The sequence below is a fragment of the Ursus arctos genome, unplaced genomic scaffold (genome assembly GCF_023065955.2).
Source record: "Ursus arctos isolate Adak ecotype North America unplaced genomic scaffold, UrsArc2.0 scaffold_8, whole genome shotgun sequence".
Taxonomy (NCBI): Eukaryota; Metazoa; Chordata; class Mammalia; order Carnivora; family Ursidae; genus Ursus; species Ursus arctos.
This window is the reverse complement of record NW_026623100.1, coordinates 84535207-84552596: the sequence shown is the minus strand read 5'-3', so window position 1 is coordinate 84552596 and position 17390 is coordinate 84535207. Positions and strand designations below refer to the sequence as shown.

At 61.8% G+C, this 17390-nt stretch overlaps 1 protein-coding gene across 10 annotated transcripts in view; it reads right to left on the bottom strand.

Annotated features, from left to right (window-relative positions):
- Positions 1 to 269: 269 nt before the first annotated feature.
- PXDN (peroxidasin) overlaps positions 270 to 17390 on the bottom strand; it is a 70512-nt gene continuing 53391 nt past the window's right edge. For 7 of the 10 annotated variants that reach the window (XM_026517987.4, XM_044390023.3, XM_048222554.2 and 4 more), the window contains 8 exons: positions 17072 to 17229; positions 12529 to 14032; positions 10044 to 10178; positions 9085 to 9293; positions 5665 to 5785; positions 5428 to 5560; positions 3008 to 3121; positions 270 to 2334 (listed from right to left, as the gene is read on the bottom strand). In XM_026517987.4, coding sequence (XP_026373772.3) covers positions 2215 to 2334; positions 3008 to 3121; positions 5428 to 5560; positions 5665 to 5785; positions 9085 to 9293; positions 10044 to 10178; positions 12529 to 14032; positions 17072 to 17229 — 2494 coding nt within the window. In that variant the 3' untranslated portion in view covers positions 270 to 2214. Of the gene's footprint in view, positions 2335 to 3007; positions 3122 to 3837; positions 4044 to 4121; positions 4328 to 5427; positions 5561 to 5664; positions 5786 to 9084; positions 9294 to 10043; positions 10179 to 12528; positions 14033 to 17071; positions 17230 to 17390 lie in introns of those variants that run through there. The other 3 variants (XM_044390016.3, XM_048222555.2, XM_026518004.4) reach the window with 3 other exon arrangements.

Sequence of the window (17390 nt, the reverse complement as noted above, 5' to 3'; positions counted from 1 at the left end):
GCCGCCACAGGCTCCCGACACCCCACTCCACCTGCCCAGAGCCAGCCCCTCGGTCCCGCGAGAGCATCCAGGCCGCCTGGGAGGACAAAGCCCACGTTGACGAATCCTCTTCCTGCTTCTCCTGTCTCACATTTTCACAGGACACAGTGCCCAGCGCAGCCCCGCTCTCTCCAGGAGCTGTCTCCTTCCCCACCTGCTGTCGGCCTCGCGGGGCCTGCAAGCGGCCGCCCCGACGACGGGCTTGACGGAAAGAAGAACACCAGCCTCCATTTGAAAACGTGGCCCATTTATTTGAACTGACGGCATCGTTACATAGTGCAAACGCTTCTTTGGTAATGAGCTGATTACAGTGAACACAGAAAGGCACGTGGCTGTTGGCAACAGTTAGAAAGTAAATAAATAGGGACACTCGCGTTGCGTGGCCGCGATCCCCCTGCAGCGGCCGCCAAGGGTCCCTCTGGGCCCTGCCCGCAGCTCGGACACCGCGTGTGAGATGAAACTGGGGACCCTGCGACATTCCGCTGCAGTTACAGACCTTCATCGTGAGTGACAGACAGCTTCTCTCCCGCCAAGAGAACACAGTCCAAGCCACACGTTCTAACCCGCGTGCGTGCGCCTGGGTAGCAGAGCCACACGGCCACCTCCAGACATGCTCGGAACGTGGGGTGTGCAGTCATCTCATACCTGAGCAACCTGCATACCCATTACGCTGTACACACGGTTACCTACTCTCTCACTGATAGAAATCCGTTCTAAGATTTGGTTATTATGGGACTTGGCATCTCCAAGAAGTCCCATGCCCCACGAGACACCAACTTAGTATCTGCCGTTTAACAATCCGAGGACAAGAAGTCAAGTTGGCCGTGTTTAAAGCCACTGTGGACACTCTCACGACCGGACTGTTAACCCCACCCCACGGTCGTGGCAGCCTGGCCACAGAGCCTGGCGTCTCTTGCTTCCGGAAGGATGCCCACGCCAGGCCCAGACTGGGCTCTCAACCTCGATCGCCAGGAGACCTGCCTCCCGGCCACCACGGTGACGGCCACCGCAAAGCGCCCCACCCTGGACTCGCCGTCACATACTGAGACCATCTGTGTTCCTCGGGGGTCCTTGCCGGCAGGGCAGGGGGGCCCTGCGTCTGTGATCAGCTCGGCGCCCGCGCGTGGTGGGCACTCCGCTACATGCTTGGCTAACTGAGCTTGCGTGTCTGGGGACACGTTTCTCAGGACACACGTCACTTCATATCCAGAACAAAATAGGAGGTTCCGGTCGATTAAGAAGAGAGAGGCCATGAGGTATGATAGTTGCTTTTCTCTGAATTCTAAGATAACTTTTGCATAGTAGAAGTGATTTCTCTGCCATTCCTAACACCTAAACATGGGCGAAATTTCATACGTCATGCATTTTGAAAATACAAATGAGGTAAAGGGGTCGATTTTATTTCTTTAAGGCACTCGCACAACCTGAACTTAGGAAGTCCCCAGCACCTGACTCCTCCGTGGGGAAGACGTCCTCGGCGCTCCGGCTGGACACAGAGCCCGGCATGTGCCGTGGGCGACCGGCAGGGACGCGGGCCTTCAGTAGGAACGGGGCTTCACATTTGGTCCACGCTGGGCAGCGTCACGCAAGCCGTAGTGAAAACCAACCTGTTCCTGCCTTTCTGCATATGCGGCCTCATCCCACTCTCACGGGCGAGGTGCTGGAGTCGCAGGCGAGCGGGCGCCCGAGCAGCAGGGCCGTCCGTTCCGGGACGAGATGCTGGCCCCACCGCCCACACCGTCACCCCGGCTCTCCTACAAGTCTGTCCATCGGCCACACACAGCTTCCCTTCCCACCGCGGCGTGCGTCCTCCCGGCGGCTCCGTGACGCGCCCTTGCCGCAGGGGCTCGTCTGCAAGCTCCAGGTGTCAGAACCAAGCGGGACTCACTTTTGGTCGAGAAGAAACGGTATGGAATCCAGGGAAGTGAATTTAGGAGCCTAAATGACTTAATTGTGCAATTTAATAGTAGCACCAATATTTCATTAAAAACATTAAATAAAAAACCTGAGAATCTAACGTGAAGTTAGGACGTGTGTCCATGGTTTCTCCTCTGTGAATGCTCTGGTCTAAGCACCTGCGCTCCACTGAGACAGAAGGGGTCCCTCCCGTCCACACGCCCCATGCCGGCCGTCGGTCTCGAGGACGTGTGGAGGGCCCCGAAGGCCTCGCCGAGCCTAAGGCTTCTTCCCTGTGCCGTCTCTCGGGCAGACCGGGCAGCAGGCCCCACGGGCTCTCACAGGAGCTGGGCAATCGGCAGGCTGGCAGGCCTCCACGAAGCAGGTGACCTGCCCGTCCTGGAGGAGAGAGGCACCAGGACCCGTCAGTTCCTGGGGTACACGGCCCATGCATCACCCCCCTGCCTGTCTGCCCTTCCCACCGTGTGCCGGTCTGAGCTCTTTGGTGCAGTTTGCAATCGACAGCTGATTGTCCCCCTGATAATTGCTGCAGACACCCTGCACTTCTTCCAGAAGGTTCCCGCCCCTCACCCTAACTGTCCTCCCACCCTGAAGACAGCTCAGGACCACAAGCTCAGCACAGCCCCCTGGCCTCACACCTGGGACCCTAGGATCATGTCCCAGATGTCCGCCAGAAGGAGGACAAAGTAGGAGAGGCCACAGGGAACCATGCGGTCCCCACTCTGCTCTGCCATCCCCAAACAGGTCAACCACCAGGGACCCTGGAGTCCTCTTCCCATCCCCGGACCAGGAAACACATCCCTTTCCCTGAAGCTCTGGCCTGGACACCGCGGCCACCACGGCACCTCCATCCACTTTCCCTGGAGACCGAGGACCGGTGGCAGGCCCACCCTCCTCGCAGGTGCAAACACCGTGTGGCTCCCTGGGGCGGTGGTGCGCAGGCCCACCTTGAACGGAGCCCTGGGGGAAGAGCCCCCCACTTCCAAGCAGGGCCACCTGCCTCGGAGTGAAGTTCACGCCCCCAGGTCCCCCGGCAGAGCCGCATACTCACGCGGCACTCGCAGACGGAGCAGGCGTCTCGCTTCCACTTGGCGCCGTTGGCGTGAGGCTCCCCGTCGGCGTCCGTGCAGTCCCCGGTGCTGAGCCGGGACTCCAGCCTCTTTATCTGCAGCAAAGCAGAATGTGCCTGCTCACGAGAGGCGAAGGTGTCAGCTCTGGGTGCACCTGTGCCTCCGGCTCGGCAGGGACGCTGCAGAAACCTCCGGGACAGCCCGGTGGGAGCACTGCGCGCCCGGCATCACGGGGGGCACAGGCTGCAGCATACAGCCGCTGCAGGGAAAGAGGAGCCCAGAGGGGACCGGAGGACAGGCTCCCATGGGACCGTAAGCAGGAACCACCCAGACGAGAATGTCCTGCACGGAGACTCCCGAACATGGGCGGCCGTGACCGGCCACCAACCCCAGCCGCGGGCCTCCCAGGGGCGCCCCTCCCCCGTCCCTGCTGCTGGCTGCCGACTCTGACGGCGGCCGGACGTGCTTGTCTCTGCACCGTGGAGGGTCCGGCAGCCCCGCAAAACCCCCACCTCATCTATCAGTCCTCCGGTGGGGCTTCCGTCCCGACCCCCACGGAGGAGAATGGAAACAATCGGGTGCGACCACCTAACCAAGTGTCTGCAGGCGGGGCGTCTGCTCCCATCAAGGACGGAGCGCCAAGAACGGATTCACACGCGGACCTCCCGCGTGCTCCTGGCGGTTAAACGTCCTCCATCTACTCCGTGTGACAGTGTGCCGATCACCGCACGGCCTCCAAGCCGCACAGGACCACATGGTGCTCGTGGTCCGGGTCACCTTGCCCCGCGCATTCTGCATCTGCCCCGCCGGCTGCGTGGTGACCCGAACAGCATCAGCCCAGGGCACGGGCACCGGCAGGTCTCAGGTGCGGCTCTGAAGGGAGCGGCTCTTGCCCGCGGGCCCTTGTTAGCATCACTGATCCTGACGTCCCCAGACCTCAGAACTGTCTTCCAAATCGTGAGGGCAAGGAGGGTCCCTGCGGCCACGGGAGCGGCAGCCACGGGCTGGGCAGGGCTGCTGGGGAAAGGGGGGGGGTCTCTCCTCAGTGGCTGCTGACCGAATTTCAGCGTAAAGCCGGAAGATGCGAAGACAAACCTCGCCGTCTCCCTGGGTGGCGATGAGGGTATGACCACCACTGCGTGAACCAGGCCCGGCCGCGCACAGTAAGAGACGCCCGCCAACTTCCCACCAGCTCCCGGGCGGCAGTCACAGCAGATGCTCCACCGGCTGCCCAGACAGCTGCCCTGCCCTGAGATGTGGGGGCGCCTGGAGGGAAGGGCACGCGCACCAGTTATTTCATCCTGCAGGTGGAAGAAGCCACAGACGAGTCCCAGGTGCTGGCGGGCTCGGGGGGCTGGCGGGCTCGGGGGGCACTGGTGGGCACGGGGCAGCCGACTGGCCTCAGGGCCACCCTGTCCTCCCTCCTGCCTCTGCTCACACTGAGCCATCTGCAGAGTGCAACCTCTCCCTCCTGCGTGCCCCTCACCTATGCACACTGCGTGGTCACTGGTCCAGCCGCCCAGCCCGGAGTGACCGTCTCTAGGATTCACAGCACCTGCCTGCCTGGCTGAGCCCCCGGGACGCCCTGTGCCTGTCACAGCCTGGCTGTGTCTCTCTGGCTGCAGGTGAGGTCAGTACCACAAACCCTGCCCTCCGCCCGGTACCAGGTGTCCCCTCCCCCTGCCTCCCCTCCCCTCCCTGCTGTCACACCCCTGGAGCCTGTCACAGCAGAGCACCTCTGCACGTGGCTGGGACAGACGACCCCATGTCCTCCAGACCTGAGCACTGAGGACCCCATACTAGCAATGGGGTCCTGCTACCAGACCACCACTCAGGCCGTCTCCAGGTTTCCATGGCATCGGGCATCTGTGCCAACAGGACCGTCCAATCTGCACACTGATTCTTAACCTGGGACCTCAGTCTCCACTCATGTGCACATAAAACTCACTGAGGACCCGACACAGACATGCCAATAGGAGAAAGCTCTCTGGGCCAGGGAGGGCAGACCAGTCATTTTCTGCAAGACCCTACAGGTCCTTGGAGAAGAGCCCAGTGTGGAGACCCTCAGTGGGTGCCCTTCGCCACATCCTGAAGAAGTGGCTTTGGAACAGGACCCGAGGTCTGAATTCTTCATGACCTTACTCCTGAGCCCCCTCCAGACCTACGATCTCTGCGGCTGCTCCGGGGACACCGTGCCCTCCACAATGGTACCTGCAGCCCACAGTGAGCTCCCCAGCCACTGGGAAACCGGAGAACAGCCCCATGTGGCTGGGCCAGGGACAGGCCACCAGAGAAGAGCCACCCAGACAGACTGCTCCAGGGAGCTGGAACAGATGTCCCCCCTGCAGGGTCTCGGGAGCAAGAACGCCGTCTGTGACGTGGGATGTGCAGGGACGCTTACCTGTTCTCTGAGGTCTGTGATGGTCTTCTGCATTTCCAGAACGAAGTCCTTGAAGTCATTTGTCCCCGGCACTTGTGGGCGCTCACGGGAGGGGGCCGTGCCATTGCCCGGATGCTTTCTGTGTTTCCCGATGCTGCTTGGGGAGAAGGAGAAGCCACCAACAGACCTCAGCATGTCATAGGTGGCCACAGAAGCCCCCGCCCAGCACCTAGGGCCCTGTCCTGGAGACGGCCGTACCTCGGTGTCCCCCCGGAGCCCGCTTCCCCGGTGTGCTCGTCCTCCTGGTAGCTGAACCCCAGAGACCGCCTGCCTCGGAAGTGGTGCGAAAACGCGTTGAACTGTCCCCTGGTCCTGCAGTCTGAAATGAGCGTTCGGGGTGTCAGGCTGTAGTTCGAGAGACAGCGAGCACATCCTCGCCGACGTCACTGAGCCTTCACGGCACGCCTATGACGCAAGCCGTGGCCTCGTAGTGGGCAGTGTCTGAGGGGCCGCCTGCGCGTCCCTCCTCCCTCCACGGGCAAGACGGCCTTGGGACCGCATCCTCCTGTCCCAGGAGCCCCCCAACCTCGCCTGGGCTCCCCACCGACAGCAGGACAGCCTCCAGCTCCATGGACGCACCACACCCCATCCTCTCAACCCCGTGCTGGCTTCCAGACTCACACCAGGGGGTCACCTTCATCTGTGGCCGGGGTGCAGCGGGCACACACACCGGGCTCCCTCATCCCGCCTCCAGGCCCTGCTCCACCTCAGCTCCCTCCCACCCGGCCACGACTACACCATCCCACAAACACCCGCGTTCGCTCCAAGCCCCATCCACCCAGGACGGGCCTGGCTGGGAACGTGGCAAAGGCCACACATGGCCCTTCCTAACACTGGAGTGTGCACAGCCGCGGCGGAAATCCCTGGGAAGAGAAAGTACCGGAGAACAGGCTGACGCCGGCAGCTGTGCGGCTGGTCTCCTCCCCCGCCCCCTCCTCGCCCTTTCGCCGGGTCTAGTGGCCCGTGACCACTGCTGTACAGCAAAGGCAGGGACCCGAAGCCCCCCACGCCCGTGCTAAGCATTCAGCTTCCACCTGAACCTGGACCCAACTCCTGACATTCCAACACTGACGCGGGTTTACCGCATCAACGCACCGGACCCCAGAGACCCCGGGGCCACACTGTGCGGGAGGAGACATGCGCGCTGACGCTGAAGCACTTTCCAACCCAGTGGGGTTCGCGGCTCGCAGCCCAGGCGCCCCTCGGGGGTACAGTAGGAGCTCCCTTCAAAGACGAAGGGCCTTTGCCTTCCACGCCCAGAAACATTCCCATTCTCACACCTGCCCCCACTGAACAAATGTGGAATTCACGCTCCGGCTGGATAACCCGCGTCCGGGTCACCAGCGGTGGGGCGAGCCGCCTGGCGCCACCTCCTGAAGCTGCCCCGGGAGTCGCTGCGGGTCCAGAAGAAGGCGGGCCCAGCACCTGCTGTGCAAAGTGGGGGCCAAGGGGCTCGGCATGAGATCCCTGCCGCGGGAAGGACACCGTGTGCGTCCACGATCACTTCCCCAATCTTGCCCACACACACTGGAGCCATTCAGGAGAGCAGTACGCGTCCGCAGCTTCCTGGGCTATTTAGAAAAAATGTGGTGTATTCCCTCACACACACACGCATGTACACACGGACACACGCATGCACATGTGTGCTTGTACACAGACACCCATATCCTGGGAAGAGAACAGTAATAGAACAAAACTTCAACAATGGATGAATCTGATGAAATAGAGAAATTCTTTGTGGTGTTTTAAAATTAACACAATTATTTCAAAACTGTGTGTGTGCATTTGTGCCCCATCGATCCCCACAAAGGGGTAATTCATAACTTTGATAAAACACAAAGAAAGTGCCCACTCGGGCATCATTTCTCAGGGTTCTCCTGTGGGCGAGCCTCACGCCTGGTCTCCAAATGCACTGATGGGACCCTGCGGTGAGCCCAACGCGCGGACGGGACCCTGCGGTGAGCCCAACGCACGGACGGGACCCTGCGGTGAGCCCAACGCGCGGACGGGACCCTGCGGTGAGCCCAACGCGCGGACGGGACCCTCCGGTGAGCCCAAGCGAGCTGCTCTGTTCAAGTGGACTGGAAAGTAAATATCGGCCGACATTCAGTCCTGTCAAACCTTAATTCTTCTTTCTGCTGTATTTTAGACGTGGCTTTTGAGCTACAGGACAGAGCTTACGGAGCTGCCTTGAACCTGGGCAGCTCGGACCTGGAGGAAACACGTCCAGGGGAAGGGAGGTCAGAAAGGCCTCAGCAGGCGCACGAGGGGAGAGCGGCCCCAATGACGCCCAGCTCTGAGTCCCCGTCTCTCCCGGGACTCTGGCTTTTCCGAGAGAAACCACAGAAAACCCAGCTCAGCCCCGATCTAAGCAGCCGGGGGGCCTGGTGGCGCTATCAGGACATGAGCTTTGTATCCCAGAAGAACTGGCCTTTCCCAAACTCTGCTGTACCCACGGAAACGCAAGCTGAGCTGACAAACCAGTGAGGATATTTCTAAAAAAAGGTAAAAAAAAAAAAAAAAAGCAAACGCAGAAACAAGTTTTCCTTAGATGTAGTCGTGAGAACACAGATGTGTAGGGACATGGGGCGTGCGGTGAAGTCCGCGCTCATCTTCGTGCAAATCCTTGTATTACACACTGCGCGTGCCACACACCCGGCTCAGCACCCACCCCGTACACGCGCATCGCACGTTCACCTGAGAGGACGGCCAGACGGAGGCAGACAGACAGCCGGACCCGCGCAGCCACCCACACGCGGACGTGGCCGAGGAGCAGCAGTGCGAACCTCCAAGCCGGATTCCGACGCTCACGGACACCACGGCCGATTAAAAGCAACTACCAGTGAGGACGGGAGCCCGACCAGAACGACTCCTCCGGGAAAAGGAGGTGGGAGAGAGGCAGGTCTGCTCTGTGCTTCCCGTGCGCGCCGCGTGGAGGTGGGAGGAGCTGTCCCCGCGGCGTTGGGCCCTGCGGGTCAACCGCCTCCCGGCCGCAGAACAGCAGGGTCACATGGGCGGCTCCAAACACGCCCCAGCTTCATTGACGTCGGGTCTCTGATCGCGGTTTGAATCAAGCCACAATTACATTCAGAGCAGGAAATGAAAATCGTGGTGAGCCACAGCGGGATTTGTGAACGCAAGGGCGCTGCGGGGTGAAGGGGGCGCCCCAGCAGCAGGGACCCACCAGCCCCTCCGCACGCATCCCCAGGCCTTGGCGCGGACAGCGGGTCCACGCTGTGACCTTTCACAACACAGTCGGGAGACGTGTGTCATCACAGGCGTCTGGGACACGCAGCGCACGGAGTCTGGTGAGCGCCACTCTTCCTGGGCAGTCCAGTCACGTGTCCTCTGCGGGTGCCGACACATGACACTCATCCCGCACAAGCACTCGTATTAGACACACGTTAGGTGTTAAGGAAACAGCAGAAGCCTGCCTGATTACGCTTATTCCTGCCTCCCGTGCACAGAGCTTGCCACTGAATTCCCACAGCCAACAGCACCACGTCGGGCCCAGCTCCTCACGATCGGAGCGCCCCCGCGTGGCCACCCCCGGAGCTGTGGCACATGGGAGGCCGGGCGCGCACCCCCGCACACGCGGCAGGACCCCGAGACACGCACCTTCACAGCAGTCCTGCCACACGCGCAGGTCCACCCTGGGGACTTCGTCACAGCTGCCATACCCGTGGGGGAACTCCGCCACACGGAACACGTCCCTCTGCACACGCGTGATGTTGTCGGCGTTGTCACACAGGATTCTGGCCAGGGATGTCTGCTTGATCTGCGTCAGCTGTGCCGGGGAGAACACCCCCGGGTTTTCATACCACAACCTGTGCTTCCGTGGAGGGGGAAAAGAACAGACGTGGGAGGTGAGCTAAAACGTTCCCCAGTCAGCCCCGCCGACAACACGGGCACCACCCGCGGCCCCTGGGTATCACTCACGGAGGGACTCGGACATGGCTCAGCGTCCCCACTCAAGAAACAAAACAAAACATCTGGACTAACAGCGGCAAAGGCTTAGCCGCTCCGAGAAGCCAGCACAGGCCACCGCTGGAAACCACGGCGTGGCGCACAGCCCCGGCGGACTCACCGGGGACCACCCTTCCCTAACGCACTCAACACTAACGACACTGCATTACACCTGAAACTTCAACGTTGCCAGGAGTTCAAATCCTCCGAACTCCCGCAGTGGTTGAACCCTGCAAACTGTTCCTAGGAACAGACACGTCCTAAGTGGAAGGACACAAAAGCATCCGTGAGCAGGGCCATGTAATTCTCGGCCGCAGTGCGAGGGAAGTCCCCACACCAGGCAGCTGCTCACGGACACAGCGAGGGGCGGAGAAGTGCCTTCACTTTTCACCTGGACACAGAGCTCCACCAATGGCTCCTTGCCTCCTCAAGTCCCCAGAAGCCTGCATTTAAGAGCAGAGGCTCTCCCCCGTGGCACCTGCCTTCACCTGTCCCCATGGCACCCGCCTTCACCTGTCCCGTGGCACCCGCCTTCGCCTGTCCCCGCGGCACCCGCCTTCGCCTGTCCCGTGACACCCGCCTTCACCTGTCCCCGCGGCACCTGTGTTTACCTGTCCCCATCTCTCAAGCGCTTGAACTGCGTGCTCAGCAGGCACATCAGCGTGGGCCCCAGTCGGCTGCCGGGGACCAAGTCTTCCACCATGAGGGCGGGGAACAAGTCAATGTTGAGTGGGGATCCGTACAACCTACAAAACCGAGCAAACAGGTGAACCTTACACCCGCTCAGGAAAGCAGATCGTAAATAGAGCAAACGTAAGAGAAAGTCCTCACGTTCTATTCCTATTTAGCATCTGTTAGACCTTTTGTTAACAAAGAAAATTCACTTTGATTTATTTAAAGCATCTCCATTATATTTTTAAATTTTCCTGTGCTTCCTGCGTATATACACGTGTATAAAACACATGTGCACGTTTATTATGAGTTTAGAAAAACCAAGTTAATATAGGAAGAAAATTAAACTCACACCTTTTCTACTCAGAAATAATCACACTTGAGAGTACAGCGTACACCCTTCCAGGTTCTTTTCATAAATACAAATGAACAAACTTCACATAATTAAAAGCAGACGTTCAAAAGAATAGTCGTAACTCTGGGATCCGACTACTTATTGAAAAGACGTGCGCGGCAAGGAGCTAGTTACTCAGCAGGACTGGTACCGCCTGAGACGGCAAGGTGTACGTGCCCTAGAATGAGCTCGCTCATGGAATTCTCACGACTCCGGGGAAACGCCAGCAGGGCAGGGCTGACAGTGCTGTGTCACAGCCACCCGGGCGGCTCTGCAGAACGCACGTCCACTTGCCTTCAACGTGGACTCGCAGCTCGGCTGGGTGTTCTCAGCGCACCGCCGGCTGCGAGGCACCGCGGCTCAGTCCTCAGGGCGGCGGCCGTGGAAGACACAGGGTAGCTACTGAGTTCGGGAAGGGAGGCTGGCGCTCCCTCCCGCTCCACGCCCTCAGCGGGACCGTGCGTGGAAACAGCCGTGCGGCGTGGTTCCCGGGGGAGCCGGGCTGGGAGCCGGTGCAGGAACCCGGAGCCCCAGCTCCGCCAGCACGCCTCCCACGACCCCGCTGTTGACGCGGGTGCAGGAGGGGACACAGCCAGCAGGCAGCACCCGACGCCGGCCAGGCCCTGCTCCCTCCCCTCCCTCGGGCCCTGAGGAAGGTCCTGAAGGCCTCTCCGCCCCTGAGGTTTCCAGAGCCTACGGGCCTCGACCTCAGGTCCCCTTTCCCCGCTTGGTTGGCGGACAAAGAGGAAAGTGAATGAGCGACGGGGTGTTCCGTGAATGAGGTGCCATGTCTTTCACGGGGTCTCCAGCACACGAGGCGTGCACCCCTCCATCCGCCAACGACGCTCGCAGAAGCACTAGCGCCTCTGGACTGTGGCAAAGGACAGAAATACGGGGAAGTAACCTGTGTCCGTGTGGACAGGAGCCAAGGAGACTCTTTAAGCATGTGGAAAATAGACCGTTCACATAAATCATAATCAAGCGACACGGGGACAAGGTCCGCCCCGTACCGTGGAGGACCAGCCACACGCGCCGGCAGCCCGGAGCTGAGTCTGGTGAGCGCCCGACACGCTGACCTCAGGAGCACATCTCCCCACGACTGACACCATGCGTAAGACGTCACCCTTCTGCAGAAGGCACGGCGGCTCCCAGCTAGCGAACGCTGCCCCTCCGGCGCTGAGAGTAAGGGATTTACTCCGCAGTGGACGGGACAGTCCGGACACAAGCAGACTGAGTCCTCAGGAGGGGCTTTCCTTTTTCCGACAATTCCTCCCAGTGCGAATGAACACAACCGAAATACACAGTGACCTGTGCACTGAATTCACAGGACCCAGGACGATGAGGGACAATGACGGAGACACTCTAACGAGCGGATGTTTCCATTAAAGGAACTGGAATGAGGGACGTGATAAAAGTCACCACAAGAAGGGCAGCAGTGACCACAGAGAAAGGCTGGGGCTGAGCGTGCAGAGAACTGCAGGTCGAAGGGGCCATCCCGCGCGGAGCCACAGAGCGCCACGGGAGGGCTGGTGTCAGACAGCAGCCCCGATCCTCCTGGATCAAGGCCCCTAACCTCCCTGCTGCCCCGGGGTCTCCAGGGGCCCGGCACACCCTCGCGGTCCCGCCACCGCAGCCCCCGGCACCTGCTTAGAAGCCCGCACGCTCGCATGAGGCCTCCAGCCGTGGTCTCCAGACACGAAAAGGAGGGGCCGGCAACTCCTGCCCTGTGGTACTGGGCACGCGTGGCTGCCCTCTGCCTGATAGGAGCGCAGGAGCTCCCCCCAAAGCCCATTATACCCCAGCGGGGCCCTACCCTCCCCCGTCAGGCCCCGCCAGACAGGCACACTGGACACCCGCGTGGCTATGGCCACCAAAGGTGGCCCCTCCGTAAGCTCCACCCCCTGGGGCTCCTCTCCTCGGACTGCGTGGGTGCACACACACACTCCAACACAAAGAACAACGGCCGCGCATGCTTGGGGCCACGACTCTCGGCTCTCCTGACCTTTACAGACAGGAGACGCCCAACTCACCGCCTCAGCTTCTCCCGGATCTCGGGGTTCTTGATCTCATTCTTGAGGTCCTCGAAGGTGTGGGCGGATGACAGGTTGCAGTAGACGCGGTATTCGTGGTAGGGCGGGATGCCGTGGTCCCGGCCACGCTGGATGTTGATGGCGGCCAGGTCCAGGGCCACCGTGTGCGCCATGGAGAAGAGCCGCTCCGTGAGCTCCGTGTTGAGCAGCTGGGAGGGCACGCGCATCTTCCCCGCCACGCCGAACAGGCCCCGGAGCAGTGGGTCGATGCCGCCCTCGTTCACGATGCGGAAGGGAGAGAAGAAGGCTTTGTGCAGGGGGACGTGTCCCTGCGCGATGGGCTCGAAGTTCTCGTCCAGCCGGTAGAGCACGGGGTTGATCAGCGTGTGGCCAAACCGGAAGGCGGCCGTGGCGAAGGCGTTGACGATGCCGGCGTTGACACCCGGGTCGTAGCCGCGGTACTCACCCAGCGCCTTCATGCCGACCTCGCCCAGCACCTTGGGCAGCCAGTGCCGGTAGGTGATGTGCTGCATCTGCGCGCCCACGAGCTTCCTCGCCTCGTGGTAGACGGTGTCACCGTCCCAGTGCGGGTTCAGCGCCAGCAGCTCGGCGGCCACGCGGTTGTGCTCGCGGAACCAGAGCGTGTGCATGCTCGTGAGGCCCAGCTGCTCGTTGGCGCGGTGGTCCCCCGCCAGGAAACAGGGGATGGGGCTCTCGTTCTCGTCCCGCATGCACTCCGTGGGCGGCCCGGCGGCGAAGGGTAGCAGCGGCTTCCCCGACCGCTGCACGATGCCCTGGCGCAGAAGCCCCCGGTGGCTGGCCAGGTCCCGGATGGCACGCGCCTCGTGCTCCGTGCTCCCGTAGACGTTGGAGGCGTCGATGTAGGAGGTGAGCTGGTTGATCTGCTCCCGCGGGTACACGGAGTTCATGAGGAGCGACGTCATGCCGCTGCCGCACACGGGGCTGGAGCGCACGAAGAACATGCAGCGGGCCCCGCTCCGGACCCGGGGGTCGTTGGCGGGCACGGCCACCGAGAAGCACGGGGGGTCGCTGCTGCACACGGAGCTGCAGTGCTGGCCGTCGGAGAAGCGGGCCTGGCTCAGGGCCACCACCGTGGAGTCCAGGTCGTGGTCCAGGAACTGGCCCCACTGCATCAGCATGTGGGTGAACTGCGGGTCGGGCGTGATGGTCTCCGTCCCGATCAGGGAGGTGGATACCAGCCGGGGCATGGGGAGCGCGTGCCCGTGGTACAGCCGGCCGGCGTCGATGCCCCGCGGGGTATTGAACCCGTTCTCGTACACGGCTTTCAGCAAGCGCTCGAAGGCGGTCAGCGAGGCGCCCCACATGGGGTGCTGCAGGTTGTTGCAGGTGCCGTCGTGAGTGCGGTACTTCTGGTGGAAGCACATGTCCGAGCAGTTGTTCACGCGCCGGTGCGCCGTGCAGCCCGACAGGTTGGCGATGAGGCTCAGGTACTGGGGAGACACGAGGTCGTTGTAGTGGTAACCTGCAGGGGAGAGGGACGCAGCTCACTCCCTGGACTTTGGGCAGTGCAGGGGGACGCTGGGGGGAGCCAAGGGAGGGGACCCGTGCGTGATGGGCGGGGACAACCCGGGGTCCTCAGCAAGGGCAAGGGGTCCCAGCAGGAACAGCTGGGAAGGACCTCACCTGCCCCAGGGCCGACTCGGGGGGCTGCCCGAAGAGCCTCGCACTCACGCAGGGGCACACGTGTGCACACACGCACCTTGCACCCACATGCTCACACACAGGGGCACACGTGTGCAGACACACACGCTCGCACCCACATGCTCACACGCAGGGACACACGTGTGCAGACACACACGCTCGCACCCACAAGCTCACACGCAGGGGCACGCGTGTGCACACACGTACCCTCACGCCCCTCCACTACTTATTTCCCTGCTCAGAGCCAATCAGATGGACTCTGCTGAGGTTTAAAGGAAGTGAGCCGGTCCCGATTTGTGGGGGCGGCGTCTGAGCGACCCCCCAGGGAGCTGGAGGTGGGGAGGTGTCGCAATCAGAAGTGGGCACTGGCAGACTGAGCGAGAGGGTTCGATTAGACCTGAGAACTCCGGCAGCAGCCCCTCCGGATGGGCGGAAGGGAGACGGGGATGTCTGGCTCTGTTCACAGTGAGCTCGAAAGTCCTAGAACTCACAGTGGCCAGAGGCTCTCGGATAAGCCCGGTGGGGAGGCGTCCTCCCGCCCTGTCCCTCTCCCCACGCGGTGGCCAGCGCCAGCCCCCAGCCCAGGCTAGACACGACAGGCCTCCTGGTGAGCTCAGACGTGCTCGGGGTACTTTGAGAGCTGCCCAAACATCACTGATGCGATGCGGCCAATCTCGCCTTCCTACAAAACCGGGTGGGCCGGTCACTGCAGCGCATCCGTAAGTTCTGGATTATGCGCTGTTCTCCGCGAATTCTGCAAACTGCCCTGACCACTTCCGACCACACTCGTCCACTGTGGTTTGCTTTAGAAATGAGAAGTATCTCCAACGAACTACCAGTGCGGGTACTGAAATGTGACGGCGAGTATGCACCTGAGAATAAGGGAGCCGACGAGAAGACCACCTCCTGACGCAGAGAGATGCCAGGAGGACTGTTTGCGGAAGCTCAAATGCTTTCCTCCACGGTGAGTTAGGGCACCAGGGTTTGTGGGACCAGGACCCAGGGGCCCCTGGAGACCCCCGTCTCCTGTGCACGCCTGGAGCCTCTGGAGGTGAGACAGCCCCTCCCCAGCCCCTCACCTGGTCCTCCATCAACGTCCCCACTTCACTAAGTGTCACCTCCGGCCTTCTGGCCCCTGATCACCTCACCCCTCCACATCCAAGACACAAGTGAGTGTGTCACCTCTGCCTTCCGGGCGCCAGGATCCACCCCACTCACCGGTCACCTTGGTGCCCACACTTTCCTCTCTCTTGGGCCACCCCACGAATACCTGCCACCCCAAACTCTCCTGGGCCATTTCAGGGATACCTGTCATTCCCCCAGTGCCCCTAACAGACACCTTCTTGGTTTCCCGCACTGCCCTTCCCCCTTTGTGTCAGGGCCCCCCGATGACCTGATCCAGGAGATCAAGAAGCCCTGTAGCTCCCATGTCACACAGACCAAGCCAAGACCATCCTCTCGCCCCAGGAGCCCCTTCTGGTCGAGCACCCAAAACTGCCCTCATGCCCCTTCCAGCGCGTCTGCCTCCTCCAGCCGTGCCAGCGGCCCGCTCACCCACAAATACTCCAACCGCACCCTGAGCCGTGTACCCCGGTGCTGGGACGCTGAGTGATTTTAGTTTCTCCTCTCTGTCTCGGGTTCTGCCTTGTTCTGTAAGCAGCACGTGTCAACAGGAGGTGAGCACACCGTCCTGCACGAGGGACGGCAGCAGAGGGGCTCTGCTTCTCTAAGTGGCTGCACGAGGTCTACGGGCCACCTGCTGAAGCCGCCACGGCCACATTTAACACGTGAACGATGAACCCAACGAAGGAAGGGAGGCCACAGCAAGAAGAAGGAGCACCGCGCAACCCCACACACCCTCCACACATGGCAGGGCGTGGTCCTTTACGACCGACGGCCGGGAGCATGGGGAGGCGCCACGGGGTGAAGGCCACATGTCCCACGTGTCCCTGTCCCCATCCCCGGGCCTGAGGAGTAGAAAGTGCCTAGCACAGGCAAGTGGAGAGAAGGCGCGGCCCCCACGTTTCTCCCCAGGGAGCGCCCGCGAGGCCAGGCTGGCCCGTCCGTGAAGCAGTGGAATCGTCCTCGATGGCCCCCGACCCCGCCAGAGGCCCCCGCCTCCAGATGGAGGTGCCACGGTGTGCACATCTACACGCCAGCACGGGGAAGCTCAGCCCGAGCCAAGCCAGGGCAGGACTGAGGACTGGCTCAGGCACCTCCTCTCCTCCCAAGAGGCAGAGAGGGCCCCGTTCCCACGTCCTCACGCCGCACGCTCGGATCTAGCAACACACAGTCCCTGAACGACATCTCCGTCCTGACGGGCAAGACGGGTCCCTGAAGATGACTCGGAAAACCCTGGATGCCTCGGAGCATGACCCCCGTGAGCTGACAGGGTGCAGGCGCTCACGGAAAGCTTGACGGGATGCTTTCACACACTAGAGACCCGGGCCCTCTAGCACCTGCGAGCACTGCTCCCAGCTGCTCAGCACGGCCCAGCCCGCGGGAGGGGGTCAGGCTCCCGCCGTCCACATAGCACCCAGGCGGCCTCGGCAGCCCCCTCACAAATGCCCAAGCACCAGGAGCCTCCTTCCCGACAGCCCACAACACTGTGTCCCAGGTGCACAGCCTCATGGGTTAGCGGCTGGCCCGCCAGGTCACAGGGCCCCGACCGGCCCGGCCCAGGGGTCAGGGCAGTGCCCGTCCAGCTGTACGTGGCTTTGCAGGGGACCCGAGGCGGCCGCTGCGGGGCCCAGTCAGCCCAAACCCTGTCCTCACACAGACATGGGGATGCAGGAACGGCTCCCAGGAAGGCCCCAGAGCCGTGAGGCTAACGCCCAGCCCTCGGGTTGGGGGGACTGACTTGTTCCGTTGAGGTCGACCATCAGGCCGTGCTGCACGTGCTCCTGAATCAGCTGCAAGGTCCGCTCAAATATCTCTCCCGCGCGCGCCTGCTCCACGGTGTAGGGGTCCCGCGGGTACCGGAACAAGGCCAGCAGGTCGTTGGGAGACCGGGGACGGCTGTCAGGGGTTGAGAGCAGACAGGGAAGAACAGAACCACCTCAGAAGGACAGGAATCACTCACGTCCAAGAATGTAACTATTGCCACTAATATTTCTGTAGCTACTTTTCTAGAGACGCGACGGATCGTACCTTACTCATCCCCAGTGGAAGGCATCGAA